The sequence below is a fragment of the Archocentrus centrarchus genome, chromosome 7 (genome assembly GCF_007364275.1).
Source record: "Archocentrus centrarchus isolate MPI-CPG fArcCen1 chromosome 7, fArcCen1, whole genome shotgun sequence".
NCBI lineage: Eukaryota > Metazoa > Chordata > Actinopteri > Cichliformes > Cichlidae > Archocentrus > Archocentrus centrarchus.
The window spans coordinates 24,809,146-24,826,168 of NC_044352.1; the positions used below are offsets into that span (position 1 = coordinate 24,809,146).

The window sequence follows — 17,023 nt, forward strand, 5'->3', positions numbered from 1 at the left end:
CTTACTGTTATGTCATCAGGTTTGTCCACATATCTCCTACAATGAATAACAGAGCTGTCACCTGAGTTAAATCAGATGGTGGGTAAAGAAGCCATAGAGCAGGGATTCTCAACTCCAGGCCTCAAGGGCCGGTGTCCTGCAGGTTTTAGATGTGTCCCTGATCCAACACAGTGACTCAAATGGCTGAATTACCTTCTCAGTATGCAGTCAAGTTCTCCAGAGTCCTGCTAATGACTTCTATATTTGACTCAGGTGTGTTGAAGCAGAGACACATGCAAAACCTGCAGGACACCGGCCCTCGAGGCCTGGAGTTGAGGATCCCTGCCATAGAGTCAAACTGAAAGCATCTGGCTGGAACTCCTATCAATAGATCTTAAGAACATACCTTCAAAGAAATTGCTCCTGTGCCACACTGAAGGTTGGGAACACAGAAAAAAAGTGAAACAATTTTACAATGAAGGAAATGTCATGGCACGGCAGGAGAGGGCAGCTATTCGAGCTGGAGTAGGAGACCCATTGGAAGCACAAGATTTAAATGTTTTTGCTTGTATTTAAATTCAGTGTTTGCTACATATGCTTTTTTTGTTTTTTTTAAGTTGTGAATCTTTATTTGGAAGAACTGGAATTTTGCTTGGTCTCAAGGTAAATGAAGTATTGTACAGTACTGTATAATGTTTGGCTGTTTGACAGTCTTGTATTATTGCAACAAAATATTTAATTTTTAAACACGTATATTTTTTCATATTTTTTTTCAGGCTGATGCCTTTTGTTATTGCATTGAAGTCTAATGACTGACATGTTGATTGCAGAACAGTATTTTGTGCTGAAGATGCTCTGTTCAGCAAATACAGATTCTAAGAGAGAATAACGTGTGCTTTAAGTGCTCGGCTAATCCTGGTATTGTTTCGTATTTTTACCAGAAGCACAAAAGCGTGCATAAAATATACAAATTATAGTGCAGCATAACTTTTAACTCATAATACAAGTTTAAATTCAGGGTTCTAGCCAGAAAAAAAAAATTTCATCCTGACGCCTGTGTGTGTTGGGGCAGTGGGGCTTGCTAATGCGAAACGCTAAATGCCGTGCCAGCTTGCTAATTCATTGACATTAAACAGTTGGATAATAGTGATAATGGTTGGTCCTACAGGTCATTGAAGGCACCTGAATCTGATTGGACACATGACTTGATGATGAAAGGGAGTGTGGATCCCTGTAGTCTGTTAAAATGCTCTGAAAATAAGATGCACGTTTACCTGCAGCTATTGTTAATGAACATTCCTTAAGCAACACATCAGTGTGTTATCCTTGAGTCTACAAAGACAAGAAACAAGCTCCTGGGATTTTATGTTTAATAGAAAGCCCAAAATTGTCCTTTGAGCACCCTTTTTTTTTTTCTTTTCTACTTCCCTCTCGGTTTCACTCTGGTCTCTATTTTGCATGAACAGGATCATTGCGAGATCGCGTGTGCACATTGTGAACTAAAGTGGTAGATTGCAAATTGCAGTGAAATAATACCATAGTGCAGCGATCTAGCCAGAGAAAATCTGATGATATCTGCATCGGGGTGGAGTGCCTGCCCGCATGGTAATTGCAGTGATAAAACAGTTCAGAACCGGTGAAATTCTCAGCCGGTGCAAGAAGACCTCAGCATGGCGCAGTGCCTGCCGATCAACCACCGGCTAGAACCCTGTTTAAAGGAATGATGTAGACTATAAGGTTTAAAGTATATAAAGTGGCTTTTTTCCCCACCATCTGTGGTAGCTGAGAAACTCTACCATGTCTTTGTTATTGGTATTTTTACTTCCAGCTTTGATAGCAGCTGTCATATAGAAAGATGAAAACATAAATCAGTATAAATAAATGGTGCATCTTATTCTTAGTGACAGCAATGGAAAGTGCATGTGTTTGAAGATAAATTGTGTAGTATACTTGTGTAGATATTCATCAGCAGAACATCAGTTATTGTTCACTTCTTACTGCAGTCTTGGAGCTTGTTCACCACCTTCACTGTGTTGTGCACTCACTGGCCACTTTATTAGTTATGTCTTGCTATTAAACAAGTTGATGTTCATTGTGACATAAACTCAGCAATTTTGGCCCATATTGACATGACATCCTAAAACACCTTTGTTTTAATAGTCCCCTCTACCAGCACAAAAGTCTTGTATTGCAATATGACTGTTAAGATAATGTAGATACAGTGAACTGATTGTGTTAATCTGTTGAAATTCACCATTAGAAGATGGTTAAACTCTAGTCATAAAGGAATGATAACTGGCAGGACAGTGCTCTGGTAGACTGTTGTATTGAAATTGTGTTCATTTGGCAGAAAGTAATATTCACTGCCTGCTCTATTGTTGTAGACACTGCACCACTCTAAAATGAATGTGCATAATAGTCCAGACCTCTGTTTTAGTGGTGTTTTTTTTTTTTTTTTTTTTTATTGACAGCGTTCCCCACATAACTTGTCACACATGTTTTACTGGTTCTTCACAGGGTAGTAAGAAGTTCTGCTTTTTTTTTTTGGTGGTGGTTGTTAAACAACTACAGCAACAGGCTGGGTAATGAATTACCTCCACTTTCTGGCATTATCATGTATCATACCGCTAAGTGCTGGTACAAACAATTATAATAGTTAAAAAGTTAATTAATTTTATTATTGATCATGACCATTTCAAGCACACAGGGGCTCAAAGTGTGCCCAAAAAAAAATCATCATTAATCCACCACCAAAGGACTAAATTTCTAATAAAAAGCTTCTTTCATAGTTTGGCTGCCACTGAGTCTAGTGAATAAACAGTAGTAGTGAATGGACACAGAGAGAAGATGGCGTTACTTGAGTTAGTCCAAAGCAGTCAACCTCAGGGAAACACTGCAATGCATTTACGTTTTGCTGTGTGATTGGGTGATATTTGTTCTAACAAATGGTAACTGATGGCCAGTGTCCAGTGAGTGTAGGCACCATGAACTAGTGTGAAGCTTTTATGTTCTCCCTTTCTTGGCAACACCACTACCACTCAACAAATACCTTCATGAGTGTCTGGGCATTTTACACCTCCAGACGTTTTTGTAAATTTGCTTTTCTTTACAGATGATGACAGTGAACCCATCCTAGGGCTTTGGTTTGAAGAGACAATTTCACCAAGCAAGGACAAAGTGGCTCCTCCACCCCCACCCCCTCCCCCACCCTTGGAGACTTCTCCCAGGCTGAAGAGCCCCAGCAAGCAAAATCCAAGCGAGAATGGCAACATTTTAGCTGGCCGTAAAGATCCAGAACTGGTGAAGACAACATAGTTTATTGCTGTTATATTAAGTGCATAGCAAAAAATACATTTTTTTAAAAACAGCACTTATGACATTCCGTTATCTCACATCTGTTTGTTCCTGCAGTTCCTCAGTTTAGCATCCAGCATTCTGAATTTCATCACCACTTCAATGCTCAAGTCCAGGAACAACTTCATCCGTAACTACCTGAGTGTGTCTCTCACAGAACAACACATGGCTACACTTGCCAGCATCATCAAAGATGTGGACAAAGATGTCAAAGGTATGCTTAAAAAAAAAAAAAAAGAGTGCTGTTATTCAAAATATGAGGATATTTCCATAAATTCATCATAATTTCCATTTGTAGATCTGTAGATTCTAATTACTAGACCACAGTGCTTGTCATTAGTAATGTGATTTGTTGTTTCTTTTCCCCTGTAGGCTCTTCAGATGAAGTCTTTTCTTTAGCACTGTATCACTTCAACCACACCCTAGTAACCTCAGATCTTCCATCCCCAGCATTGCAGGTAAAAGTTCTTTCTTTCTTTTCTTTTTTTTGCCACTATGTGAAAAAATCTTGTAACCACTATTTTCTACGATAAACTTAAAATTGATTGTTGGTTATCTCAAGTCTTATTCTCATAAATTCTTATTGTACCTCTCCATATTTGCAGAGCACCCTTCTCCAGCAATTAGGCGTTGCACCATTTTCAGAAGGTCCGTGGCCTCTGTACATTCACCCTCAATCATTATCAGTGCTCTCAAGACTTCTCCTCATATGGCAGCACAAAGCCACCGTGCAGGGAGAACCAGATGTCCCTGAGTGTATGAAAGTCTGGGAAAGGTATAAAACACTGGATTTCTTATATGGATGTTTATTGTGATTGAATTGTTTAAATTTCTTGATGATGTAATCAGCATTAGATAGTATGTTATTGACATACTTATGAAAAAAAATGCTGGTTTGATGGAAAAAGCTTGCTATCCAAATACTGAATTCAGTAATTGGTGAATTAGAGTTTGCAAAAACATACCTGAGTTGTAGTCTATCTTAGGCGTACATATGTTTCTCTTTCATTTGGCTTTTCCCCATTTTTCCTTTCTATGCCCTCTACTTTCCTACTCTCAGATTTTTGGGCACTTTGAAGCAACATGCCATCCAGGGTTCTATTCATGGTGATGATGACCTTAACGTGGAACACCTCCAGCTGCTGCTGCTCCTTTTCCACAATCTGTCAGAACGTGGTCGCCGGTCAGTCCTCACCATGGTCACACAGGCCATAACAGAGGTGGCACAGAGCAGAGACTCCCAGCTGAAAGCTGTGCCCCTCAACCTGGCCCGTCTGTTGCTGGTTTTTGACTACCTACTGCGCCACTACTCCAAGGCTCCCTTATATCTTTTTGAACAGGTTAATGCTTCCTTTCAAATTATTATCTATATGGTAAATGGCAAAATAAAGCCTTTTCTCTTTTTTGTTACATGTTTGTTACTTTATTCTATTCATTAGGCAAGATGTCTTCCAGCAAGTGCATTAATCAGGTTTCAAAGCAACATAAAAGATGTCATTGTGATTATAATATAAGGCTAATTTTATAAAATATATAAAAATGTACAATTTGATTAATCTTGCTTTAGGAATAACAGTCAAAGTTGATTTACTTGTACAAAGCATTATTTCTTTAATATACTAGTTTCACTAATGTTGAACCTTTTAAATAATGTGTTTGGGACTGTGATGATATTGAAAATATTTGTTGTGTACCATGTATAGGTGCAGTACAACCTTCTCACCCCACCATCCTCTGGGGCAAGTGCTGTTCAGGACGGTGGCAAACGCAGCAGTGTCCCACTTTACTACGGATTCAAAGAGGTGGAGGAAAACTGGGCTAAACACTGTTCGACAGGTAAACCCAACCATTTTTTTTTGTTTGTTTGTTTTTTTTAAACAAAATTTTGATTTAATCCATTTGTAGTATATGATAAATAATATTGATCTTTTATTAATTACTAACCTTTTTTTAGATTCGAATGTTCAGCCCAAGTTTTACTGCGTTCTGTCTCCTGAAGCATCTGAAGATGATATCAGCAGACTGGATAGCAAGGTGGGACATGGGCTCTGTTTTATGCTCTCTTGATTACATTTTTCATTATACAGTTAAATGGCTCTTGAAACCATGCTTTTTATTTCTTTTATACATATATCAGTACTTCTGTTTTTATCAGCATATTAAAAAATTACTGTGCTTAACTGTTAAACATGTTCTGGTAGGTCTTTCCAAAGTTGTTCAACGGAGCAATTAAATACGATGAACTGTATGCATGGCTCATCTCACTCCTGGCTGCGGGCTCTCAGTTTGACACAGCAAGAAGACAAGAGAACAAACCCATCACTCCTATGGTGAGAGCACACCAAATGAACAAACAACAGTTGAAGCAGTTAGAGGTTTACCTGAACAGCTTTAAGCACCTGTTGCCTGCAGGGCTTCTGTGGTGTGATGCATGTTTTATGGGTCGAATAGAATATTTGAAGTTGATCTGCAAACAGAAACTCGACACAAATATTATTATAATGATGCAGGACACTTTCTAATTATTCACTGCATTTGCTGACTTCAGTGACTGGTTAAGTTTGTCCATTTGACAGATAAAATGCATATTACTTTGCTGAAAATATGCCAGAATAAGCCAATTTGGAAATGTTTATCTATACTCTTAGAGTACATTAAAAGGATAAGCATATGCAAATAATACTAGATAACAATAAAATGAACATCTTCAATGCAGTAAAGTAGAAACGTGCAACATATAAGACATGTAATGAACATAAACTCTGAAATATGCTTGTGTTATTGGATGCAACACAAAATATTTCCAACAGTTTCTCTGTAATGGCTACATACTGTTGAGACTGAACTGTAGCCTACATTGAACTATAAGGTTTGGATGTACTTATGTTGGATTGTTTGTAGTTTTAGTTTGTACTAGTGTCAAAAATTAAAGCACATATTGTGTGAACTACTTCATTGCTCTGTCAGTTGTTTGAACAGCTGTGGTGAAAAATTTCCTTTGGCTGAAATAAATGTTCTTAAATATAAGAGACATGTATGCTTAATGATAGTATCAACAAACAGCAGCAAACTTTGGGTTTAACAGCAGATCATCATCATTCCCCCCTCCCCCTCCCCCTCCCCCTCCCACACACACACACACAGGAGGCCTGCTCCCTTCAGTACTACTTCCTAGTACTGTGGAGGATCCTCGGCGTCTTACCACCTTCAAAAGCTTTCATGGAGCAGCTAAAAACTGGCTGCAGTGACCCCAGTGAGAGTGACATCCTGCACACACTGCGATGGTCATCACGTCTCCGGGTATCTACATATGTGAACTGGATCAAGGTCAGTTGATGCTTGAAAGTCCTGCAGAATGCCTTACCACTGTGATGGGTGGGTTGTTATGATTATTATTCAATTCAAAGCTAAGAATCAGACTTGATTGGTTCAGGGGCAATTTTATATGTGCAAATTGTTTTTAGGTTTTTTTTATTATTTCATTATTTGAAAGTGGATGGCAATTTACTTTTCAAATGTGACTTGTGGGTGTTAATTCTGTAATTTCATGTCTTTTTGATGGGTAACCCTGTGCATGTCATCACTCACAGGAACACTTGGTAAAACAAGGAATGAAAACAGACCAAGCTGCATCTCTGGTTGAAATGACAGCTGCTAAATGCAGCACCGTGAAATATGATGTGGAGCTAGCAGAAGAGTACATTGCCAGACAGGTAATGGTTATGACAAATACATCAGTGACCTGTGTAGGTGGTGGCATTCAAAGTTTTGAAATCTATCGTCACCTCTGGACAATTTGATTTTTGTTGCAGATTTCCACCTTCTCAAGCGTAGACCCACACGCCATCCTTCCACTTCATCAGTTGCCCTCCTTACAAGCCATTTATACACTGGATGCAGTCATCTCTAAAGTGCAGGTTTCCTTAGATGAGCATTTGTCCAAGGTTACCATTGAGGCTGACACCCACAAGTCCTCCGAGATCACAAAGAATCTGCTGCCTGCAACCTTACAGCTCACCAATGTTTACTCTGCTTTCACAAGGTGAGATGGCAACATGTTTATAAGGCGTTGTTAGATCTAGCAGACTGGAATGCAACAATGTTACGGCCCTGGCCATATGTCTGTTGTTCTTGCCAACTGTATCTGTGTTCTCTTTAAGGGGCTGGGAGGTCTCTGCAGGTCCCTCTCTCAGCCGTTTTGTTGTTTTGGCCTTGGCTCACCCCGGAGCCTATGCTTCTAGTTTTTTTTTTTTTGTTTGTTTGTTTTTTGTTTGTTTGTTTGTTTCTTGTTTGGCATCCATTATCCAACACATGAGTGAAGGCGGTAATAAAACTGATTTGGCCTTGCATATTGAGTTTGTGGTTTTGGGGGGCTGGGGCAGGGACACCTTTCCGAACCTTGTGTTGCGCCCCTTACCCCTAGACTGGGACGTAACAAATAATGTGATTGACATGCATGATGGATGTTTTGGTTTATTATTTTTAATCACATACCCAACTATTGGCCTTCAGATACACTCAAAATATTGACAGAATCCAGACGAGCTAGTTTGGTTACTTGGGTTTAATTTACATTTGTTTGAAAAAATATTTTACAAAGCATGATTAATGCCACAAATTTGCTTAAAATTGATTACTGACCTACCAGGTTCAGAACATTAAATATTGTCTTCAGCTTATATTTAATAACATTTTTTTGTAATGTTTATAAATCCTAACACTTTGACTATTCTGTAAATTTATTAAATTAGATTTGCAATGTGGCATACTTTAAAGCCCACTTCATGTCTTGGTAAAAGAACATTTTCCATCAGTAAGCCTTTGACTACTTATCCTGATCTAATTGTTGAACCAAACTTGTCTTGCCTTCTTCTCTGCACTGAGCTGCTGTAATGCACAAATTTCCCCGTCGTGGGATCATTAAAGTTTTATCTTATCTTGTCTTGACCAGATCTTACCTATTAATGAACATCCCAGAGGAAGGGGAGAACAAGCTAACAGATGCCAAGCTCCAAGGTTATGCTGCAGTTCTGGCCATAGGTTCCACCCGATGCAAAGCCAACATACTTGGTATCCAAATGAAATATTCAAAAATATTGTTTAATAATACAGTCAGTACAGTGACTTTAATAATTTGCCTACAGTATTTTAACCTTAACTTCTAAATTTTCATAGGTCATAGTATTATGCAGAACTTGCCAACAGCTGTCCAGACAGTTTGTGAGACTTGGAACAGTGTCCACACCACTGAATTTCCCAACATTGGCTCATGGGTACGTAAGTAAAGTTGCTTATAGTTGTTAAACTGAGTACAGGACTGCATAATGCAACTGATTGGTCACAGTTCAGTAGTAATCAGTAGTCTGGTGTCTTCTCGTTCTCAGCGCAATGCATTTGCCAATGATACCATTCCATCAGAGAGCTACATCAGTGCCATCCAAGCAGCTCACCTGGGCACACTGAGTTGTCAGTCCTTGCCTCTGGCCTCTTCTCTTAAACACATCCTTCTCTCACTGGTTCGCCTCATTGGAGATCTCATTGTGTAAGTCCAAATCCTTCTGTTGATAAATTCTATGGGATACATAAGTTTTACTCATGAAAAGTCTGTTATGTCTCTTCAGTACTGAGGAGCTGAACCCCTCACAGGTTGTGAGCACCCTTCTGCCTCTCCTATTGGAGAGCAGCACGGAGAGTGTAGCTGAGGTCAGCAGCACTTCACTGGAGCGCATCCTCGGCCCATCAGAGTCAGATGCCTTCCTGGCTCGCATCTACGAGCGTTTAGTGACTGGGTGTTACAACATCATTGCCAATCACTCTGACCCCAACAGGTACTTCAAGTGTGAAGGGTTTCATTCATTAACCTTTATTGTACAATATAGTTAAATATTTAAATTAAATCAAAACAATTGTGGTGTGAAACTGGGGGTTTGTTCCCGCCCCGCCCCCTCCCTTTTCCTTTTTTTTTTTTTTAATTTTTTTTTTTTTAAATAAACTAACCTGCATGTTTATTATTTTGTAGTGTGGGATGCACTTCAAAACTTATTTCTTTCATTATGTATTTATTTAGTGGTTTGGATGAGTCAATCCTTGAGGAATGCCTTCAGTACCTCGAAAAACAGCTTGAAAGCAGTCAGGTTCGAAAGGCAATGGAAGAATTCTTCTCATACAGGTATTGCCTCTGCTGCTAACAGTTTAGATTATTTCTCATTCATTCAGTTACCTCACATATTTTGTGTGTCCTCTTTTTCAGTGGTGAACTTGTCCAAATCATGATGGCAACAGCCAATGAAAACCTGTCTGCCAAGTTCTGTAACAGGGTGCTGAAATTCTTCACCAAGCTTTTCCAGCTCAGTAAGTCTGTATTACTTTAAAACTGTATGGTTCAGGTTTGGTCATTTTTAAGCTTTTCTGAACTCTTTAAGCTAAAGCTGCAGTAGATCCCTCTATAAGTTCATTATTATGCTGTTATCCCCAGCGGAGAAGAGTCCAAACCCAAGCCTGTTAGGCCTGTGTGGCTCTTTGGCCCAGCTGGCCTGTGTGGAGCCCTCTCGTCTGCAGTCCTGGCTGACACGTATGACTGCGGCCCCACCAAAGGATTCAGAACAACTGGAAATTGTGCAAGAAAACCGACAGCTTCTGCAGCTGCTAACCACTCATATTGTGCGTGACAATAGCCAGGTGGGTGAAGGAGTGTGCACTGTGCTCCTCAGCACGCTTATTCCCATGGCAACAGACATGCTGGCCAATGGTGATGGAACAGGCTTTCCTGAGCTCATGGTGATCATGGCCACACTTGCCAGCGCGGGACAGGGTGCAGGCCACCTCCAACTGCACAGGGCAGCTATAGACTGGCTGACTAGATGGTAAGAAAGTAATTTTACAGATGCAGAGTTCAAAGTTTCAGTCGCATCATTAATGTAATCTAAATTAAGGAATTGTATAGTTGCTGTGGCTAAATTCATTTGAAAAAAATGCTTAGTTTAAGCTTGATTTATACTTCTGCCATGAATCTATCCAGCGACTACAGCCAAGTACCCAACACAGTATCCTAGGATGTAGCCTTATGTGCGCTTCTCCAGAAGTCTATCAGTATGTGTTACAATTGAGGCAAATCAGCGTGCTTGTTTATTTGCAGGAATATGATACTTGTGTGAAACATAATTTAGCATATAATAGGGTGTAATTGTATCTTAGTGTAGTGTAATTGTATCCTGTGTTCATAACTATCAATGCGCATGTAGATTCATTTGGTTACAATGTCTTCTACTTGTAACATTTCAGATTTTTTTTTTTTTTTGTTGTTTTTATTAGCTCTCACTCTTGCAAATACACAAACTTAGCTCAGCATCATAGAAACCTGAGCCTTAACTAGCGTTTTGGCTGTACACATGTTTGAGCGTAAGCTCTCCATTGATTCAGTGCAGGAGTATAAATCAAGGTAGAGATTTAAATATAGCATTTTGTGTGGCCTAACAGCTTACCTGTTATTTTGCAGCAAAAAGTATTTAACACAGAAGAACGTTGTGGAAAAAGTGAGCACAAACCTGTCTCATGGAAAGGTGGGTTTCCCTCACACTTAACAGCATATTTTCAACATTTCCCAGAGAATGAGATTTTATGTATGCCACTAATTATATTGGTGTCAGAATCTATAGAAAGCTATGAGGAAAACTACCCTACTATATATTTTATATTATTTATATAATATATATAATATATATTAAGAATGTGTAAAATCTCTTCAAGGTTAAAATCAAGTGTGAATCACAGTATTGTGATTTGATTAAGAAGTTCCTACCATATAATTACTGTCCTTAGGTTCTCTGTCCACCTCTCATACAGCACATCAGGTTTCAAAAAGCCAAGATAGTGACAGTCATAATGATTCCTTATTAAACTGAGATGGCAGAGTGTGTTTCTGTGATAAATTACATTTTGAAAAATGGTCCATCATGTGTCTCCTGTTTTGTCAGTTCAGCGAAATTAACATATGTGAATATAAACTGTTTTTCACCTCTTCTTTGTTTTCAGCATGCCAGCATGCTCGAATGCTCGTGCCACATCATCTCCTATCTAGCTGATGTGATGAATGCTTTGCGTCAAAGCAGTGGTCAAGGCAACTCAGCACTGCTGATGGAGGGCGAGGAAAAGGCCATGGAAGTGGACTCAGACTGGGTGGAGGAACTTGTAGTAGAGGAGGATGATTCCCAGGCAGAGGACTCTGTAAGAAGTCATTCTTTTGTTCCCATCCATGGGGCTGCATTTTCTAAATGAATTGTGCACACACACACACGACTGATATGTATAAAGTAGTTGACTTTTTTCTGTAGACTTGGTTTTAGCTCAGTTAGTGGAGCAATCAATTTTAACATGTGTCACTGTTTGACAGGATGAAGACTCACTTTGCAACAAACTTTGCACTTTCACCATTACTCAGAAGGAGTTCATGAACCAGCACTGGTAAAGAAACATTTCATTGTGATTTTTGTTTTAATCTTGAATGGGTTCTTTGGTACAAAATAAATCCTTTTTTCAAGTGTAGTGGTGATGTGTCATGCAGTACAAGTTTGGTTAGTTGTTGGCAGTTGTTAAAATCTGTGAAAACAGGATGACTCAACTTAGTTAAGGTGCAAAACAAAATTACGTACATTTGTTATGTCATTTACTGAAAAGAAAAAATTAGTGTGTTAGCAACTTGAAATATTTTCTGCATGAATATTTAATAATGCATAGAAGTTCACTATAAGAAGTTTCCAAAACACCCAAATGCCTTAATTCAGCTAGAGTGTCTGTCTGTGGTGTATAAACCTAACCAGGCATCAATATATTTAAAGTTTCTTTGAGCTGAGTTCATGTTTTAGAAAATAATCTCTTTGGTTAGCTCTAGAATATGGTTACATTTTTTTTCATCCATGTAGACATTTTATAGCAGTACAGTGTCATTCTTTTGTCTCTGAAGTCCTGTATAGTGTTGCCTATTACTTTTCATTCTACAGGTACCACTGTCACACCTGTAAGATGGTGGATGGGGTAGGTGTGTGCACAGTGTGCGCCAAGGTCTGTCACAAAGACCATGAGATCTCCTATGCCAAATATGGCTCTTTCTTCTGTGACTGCGGTGCCAAAGAGGATGGCAGCTGCCAGGTGAGACCGAATACCTCAGGTCATCATGGGAAGAGAACAACAGCGGTAACTTTAGCTTGCAAGTCATTCCCCCATTGACCTCCATCCACTCATTTCATTTGATCAGGGTTATAGCTAGCCCACACATTTGGCCAGAAAATGAGAGAAATCATATTAGTAATGTCTCCTCAACTTTTTGTGTACTAAACAGGTCAGCTTCCCTAGTTAATCTTAAAGTCCGTGTAAAGAAAATTCAGAGATTTTTTTGTGTAAATATTATACATGCTGAAGATCTGAAGTCTTTAAACCATCTGTAGGTGGATTTTTTTGTTTTTTTTTTTAATTTTGATCTTTTTATTGTTCAGGGTTTTTATTTATTTTTTTTAGTTGGCCCTCTGACTCACTGAGGCACACTTAGTTTGACCCATCCTTTTAACTTTGTTTTAAAAAACTAGAGTGCATTAGCATAAGTGCTTCTCCCACTCAACAACCTTCTAATGCCTTCAAGTTGCTCGGTTAATTTTCACCCTGAAACTGCTCAATCTGTGTCAAGAATTGTGCGTGCAGTAAATTTTATTTATGTGGCCATATTTACTGGCCTGCAGAGATTTCCCTGGGTGGTTTATAACATTGTTTTTCTGGCGTGACAACCATCTCTATTACCACTTTACACGGACTTTAACTTTTTTGTTAACATGCATGTGATGATGAACAAACCATCAATTACATCTTACCTTTAGTTTATTGCATAATACTTACAATAGGCCTTTAGCATTTTTTCTTTGTGCTTGTGAATGTAATGTTTTTGTCAGTGTTGCGGTAACATTTGCTCATAACAGTTTGGTTCACTGTTTTATAAATGTATTTGTTTCACTTCTGCAATTGTACACATTGTACACCAGTTAACATGTACTATGCTGTAAGAGGAGCAGAAAGTGAAAGAATATGGTATTGACATGTACCAGTTAATCATTTCACTGACAACAAGAGTCTTATAAATCTGATTTTAATTTTTTCTGCTCTTGTTGGGAGTTTTGATAAAATGCACCTATCACACAATTTTTCTGATCATTCTTTTGATTATATACTCCACATTGTGGAGGAGCTAGCGAATGGAAAACAAACTTAGATTACCCTAATTGTAAAGAAGTTGAACAGAAATATGGCTTTACATCAGAGGCAGTGGTTTCACATAACAGAATCATTTAAGTATAAATTCATGTGAATATCAATTTTGTTTTTCCCACACTTATTTCTTACATACTGCGTGTTACATCATTCACAGGCCTTGGTCAAACGCAGTCCCAGCAGTGGCATGGGCTCTACTCTTAAAGAGTCTTCAGCGTTCCAGAGTGAACTGCGTATGCCTGAGAGTGCTATCCGCCATCAAAATGCCTCACCATCAGACAAAGGCAAGGTCACCATCTGTGATGGTAAATCCAGTGATGAAGACAGACCTAAGAAGAGCAGTGTGTGCAAGAGCATCGAAGGCTGCCAAGAAGAGCTACTAGCACAAGTGGTTAGAAAGAATATGTTAATTTATTTAACTTTCTGTAGTCTCTTAAAGCCTTTACAAGTTCCTTTACATGTGAAGGATGTTGTGACTTATGTTGTTGCCTCTTTTTCCACTGTAGATGGGATCGTCCACTGCTGCTGCCATACTGGAAATGCTTATGTTTCTCATGGAAGCCATCCAGACCAACTTCCAGCAAGCGTCAGCAGTGGGAAGCAGCAGCCGGGCACAGCAAGCCCTCAATGAACTGCATACTCAGGACAAAACTGTGGAGATGACAGATCAGTTAATGGTATCATGACCTAAATAGTTTAGCTTATTCAAATAAATAACTTAATTCTTTGACAAGTTATTGAAACTTACTTAAAAATAGAATTTTTTTTTTTTTAGGTGCTGCATTTCAGTGTTAACTGCTACTCTTTTCCTCAGGTGCCCACACTTGGCTCCCAGGAGGGGGCTTTTGAGAATGTGAGGATGAACTACAGTGGTGACCAGGGGCAAACTATACGCCAGCTCATCAGTGCACATGTCCTGCGCCGTGTTGCTATGTGTGTTCTGTCTTCACCCCATGGGCGCCGTCAGCACCTGGCAGTGAGCCATGAAAAAGGGAAGGTAAGCTAAATAATTGGATTTTCTTTGTCCAATTAAACGATTTCCCCTAGAGAATTTTTCTTGTATGCAGTGCTATTGATTCAGACTTGCCTGTAAAACAGAACACACCATGTTTTTTAAAAAAAAATAAAAAATCTGCAAAATGATAATGGAGCAAAAAGGTCTTTTTTAAATTTGTAATGTCATATATCATTCAGATGCAAACTTGTAATTAGCTTAGGAAATATTGAGTGTCTTCACTGTTAAAATGCCTCAACCCTACTTTTTCTCTCTCCTACCTGACAGATAACAGTCCTTCAGCTGTCGACTCTCCTGAAACAAGCTGACTCAAGCAAAAGGAAGCTGACACTGACCCGCTTGGCCTCTGCCCCAGTCCCTTTCACTGTCCTTAGTCTCACAGGCAACCCCTGTAATGAAGATTACCTGGCTGTGTGTGGCCTTAAGGTCAGAAACAAGCTGCTGCTTATAAAATTAAGGGTTTTTTTCCCCCACACAGGGGTGTGTGTGTGTGTGTGTAAAATATAAATAACATGGTTGCTATAGTTAGCTATAGTTTATTATTTAACTATCTTTTCTTTGTTCATTCATCTTTTCCCAGGACTGCCATGTACTAACCTTCAGCAGCACCGGTTCTGTGTCTGACCATCTGGTGTTGCATCCACAACTGGCCACAGGGAACTTCATCATCAAAGCTATCTGGTTACCAGGCTCACAGACTGAACTTGCCATCATCACTGCTGACTTTGTCAAGGTGTATATTAACATAAGACATATTTTGTACTTTAAGCAAAATATTTACATTTTTGTGGTTTCTTTTTGTGGAAACAATCATGGGCTTTGTCCCTATGGGGGGAAAAAAGTTTAATATTTGCCTTTTTCCGTTTGTCCCCCTTGGAAAACAGATCTATGACTTGTCAGTGGATGCCCTGAGTCCCATGTACTATTTCCTGCTCCCAAGTTCCAAGATCCGTGATGCTACATTCCTTTTCAATGAAGAGGGGAAGAACATTATTGCAATCATGTCATCAGCAGGTTACATGTACACCCAAGTCATGGATGAATCAAGCAGTGCTCAGCATGGCCCTTTTTATGTCACAAATGTTTTGGAGATAACCCATGAAGACTTGAAGGTAACTGGGATTTGAAATGAGTTGTTTTAAAAATCCCAAATATTTGAGTATTTTCTAAATGACCTACAATGTTTTTACTATACAGTCCTTTTCATCTTTTTGGAATATTTGGTTGATCTGGACAAAGTACCCTAATTCAGGGTTCAGGATGTCTTGGAAACGTAATCAAAGAAAGTGGTTTTGAGGTAAATTCTCTATCTGTGAATGCAGGATAGCAACGGGCAAGTAGCCGGCGGTGGTGTTTCTGTCTATTACTCCCATGTCCTTCAGATGCTTTTCTTCAGCTACAGCCAGGGGAAGTCATTTGCTGCCACAGTGAGCCGCAGCACAACTGAAGTGCAGAGGCTCTTTCCCATCAATGTCAAAGGGTAACACTATAAAATAGTCTGTAAAAGACTATAAAATGTAGAAGAAACTTGAAAAAAACAATAAAGATAAACAATTTTTTTCTTTTCTTTTAAAGCTCCAATGGTGGCAGCAGTAAAATGTCACCTGCACTGTGCCAGTGGTCTGAGGTCATGAACCATCCAGGCCTCGTGTGCTGTGTGCAGCAGACAACAGGAATACCACTGGTTATCATGGTCAAACCTGACACCTTCCTCATTCAAGAGATTAAAACTCTGCCAGCCAAAGCTAAGGTAAACACTATTTATGAAACTGGTTAGGGTACTGTGAAAATAGAGCCTCAATAATTTTTATTTATATATATATAATATATATTTATAAAAAAGCTTTTCCTGTTGTCTTGTTTACTCAGAAAAGTGTTTCCTGAGTTTTATTAATTTAACTGTTTTCTAAGGTTAACATTAATTTGTCTCTTTTTGTCAGATTCAAGATATGGTAGCTATCCGACACACTGCCAGTAACGAGCAACAGCGCACTACCATGATTCTTCTCTGTGAGGATGGAAGCCTGCGAATCTACATGGCAAATGTGGACAACACCTCATATTGGCTTCAGCCATCATTGCAGCCCAGCTGTGGCATAAGTATCATGAAGCCGGTCCGCAAGCGCAAAGCTGCTGCCGCCAGTGAGTTTGTGGATTGTGTTTGTTTTGTAATTGCTAAACTGTCCATTTAATGTTTACTCATACTTGACTGATGACCCCTATCCACAACCTCTCTTCCATTTTTGAGTATAATTCACTCTTATTTTCATTAGCATTTATCTATAAAAATACATAAAGGACCTGTTTCTTAGGGTTGTCCTTCATCTAGCCAGGAGTCCAACTGATGTATACACAGTAACTGAAAGCAACTAGTCCAGAAATGTGAGGAGCTGTTTACAAGAAAGTCCTTGCTGTTACTGTTAG

The 17,023-nt window shown here is 39.1% G+C and overlaps 1 protein-coding gene across 4 annotated transcripts in view; it reads left to right on the forward strand.

The window, feature by feature from the left end:
- Positions 1-17,023, forward strand: part of ubr4 (ubiquitin protein ligase E3 component n-recognin 4) — a 52,531-nt gene that overhangs the window by 10,414 nt on the left and 25,094 nt on the right. For all 4 annotated transcript variants that reach the window (XM_030734753.1, XM_030734750.1, XM_030734751.1 and 1 more), the window contains 31 exons: positions 3,092-3,279; positions 3,391-3,547; positions 3,706-3,791; positions 3,939-4,108; positions 4,394-4,673; positions 5,037-5,169; positions 5,288-5,367; positions 5,535-5,663; positions 6,478-6,660; positions 6,924-7,046; positions 7,146-7,375; positions 8,285-8,403; positions 8,509-8,606; positions 8,718-8,875; positions 8,955-9,161; positions 9,401-9,502; positions 9,584-9,684; positions 9,809-10,196; positions 10,829-10,892; positions 11,365-11,556; positions 11,723-11,793; positions 12,330-12,477; positions 13,742-13,975; positions 14,091-14,261; positions 14,399-14,581; positions 14,867-15,025; positions 15,180-15,332; positions 15,484-15,711; positions 15,922-16,079; positions 16,175-16,349; positions 16,540-16,741. In XM_030734753.1, the coding sequence (XP_030590613.1) occupies positions 3,092-3,279; positions 3,391-3,547; positions 3,706-3,791; positions 3,939-4,108; positions 4,394-4,673; positions 5,037-5,169; positions 5,288-5,367; positions 5,535-5,663; positions 6,478-6,660; positions 6,924-7,046; positions 7,146-7,375; positions 8,285-8,403; positions 8,509-8,606; positions 8,718-8,875; positions 8,955-9,161; positions 9,401-9,502; positions 9,584-9,684; positions 9,809-10,196; positions 10,829-10,892; positions 11,365-11,556; positions 11,723-11,793; positions 12,330-12,477; positions 13,742-13,975; positions 14,091-14,261; positions 14,399-14,581; positions 14,867-15,025; positions 15,180-15,332; positions 15,484-15,711; positions 15,922-16,079; positions 16,175-16,349; positions 16,540-16,741 (5,070 nt within the window). The remainder of the gene's footprint in view (positions 1-3,091; positions 3,280-3,390; positions 3,548-3,705; positions 3,792-3,938; positions 4,109-4,393; positions 4,674-5,036; positions 5,170-5,287; positions 5,368-5,534; positions 5,664-6,477; positions 6,661-6,923; positions 7,047-7,145; positions 7,376-8,284; positions 8,404-8,508; positions 8,607-8,717; positions 8,876-8,954; positions 9,162-9,400; positions 9,503-9,583; positions 9,685-9,808; positions 10,197-10,828; positions 10,893-11,364; positions 11,557-11,722; positions 11,794-12,329; positions 12,478-13,741; positions 13,976-14,090; positions 14,262-14,398; positions 14,582-14,866; positions 15,026-15,179; positions 15,333-15,483; positions 15,712-15,921; positions 16,080-16,174; positions 16,350-16,539; positions 16,742-17,023) is intronic.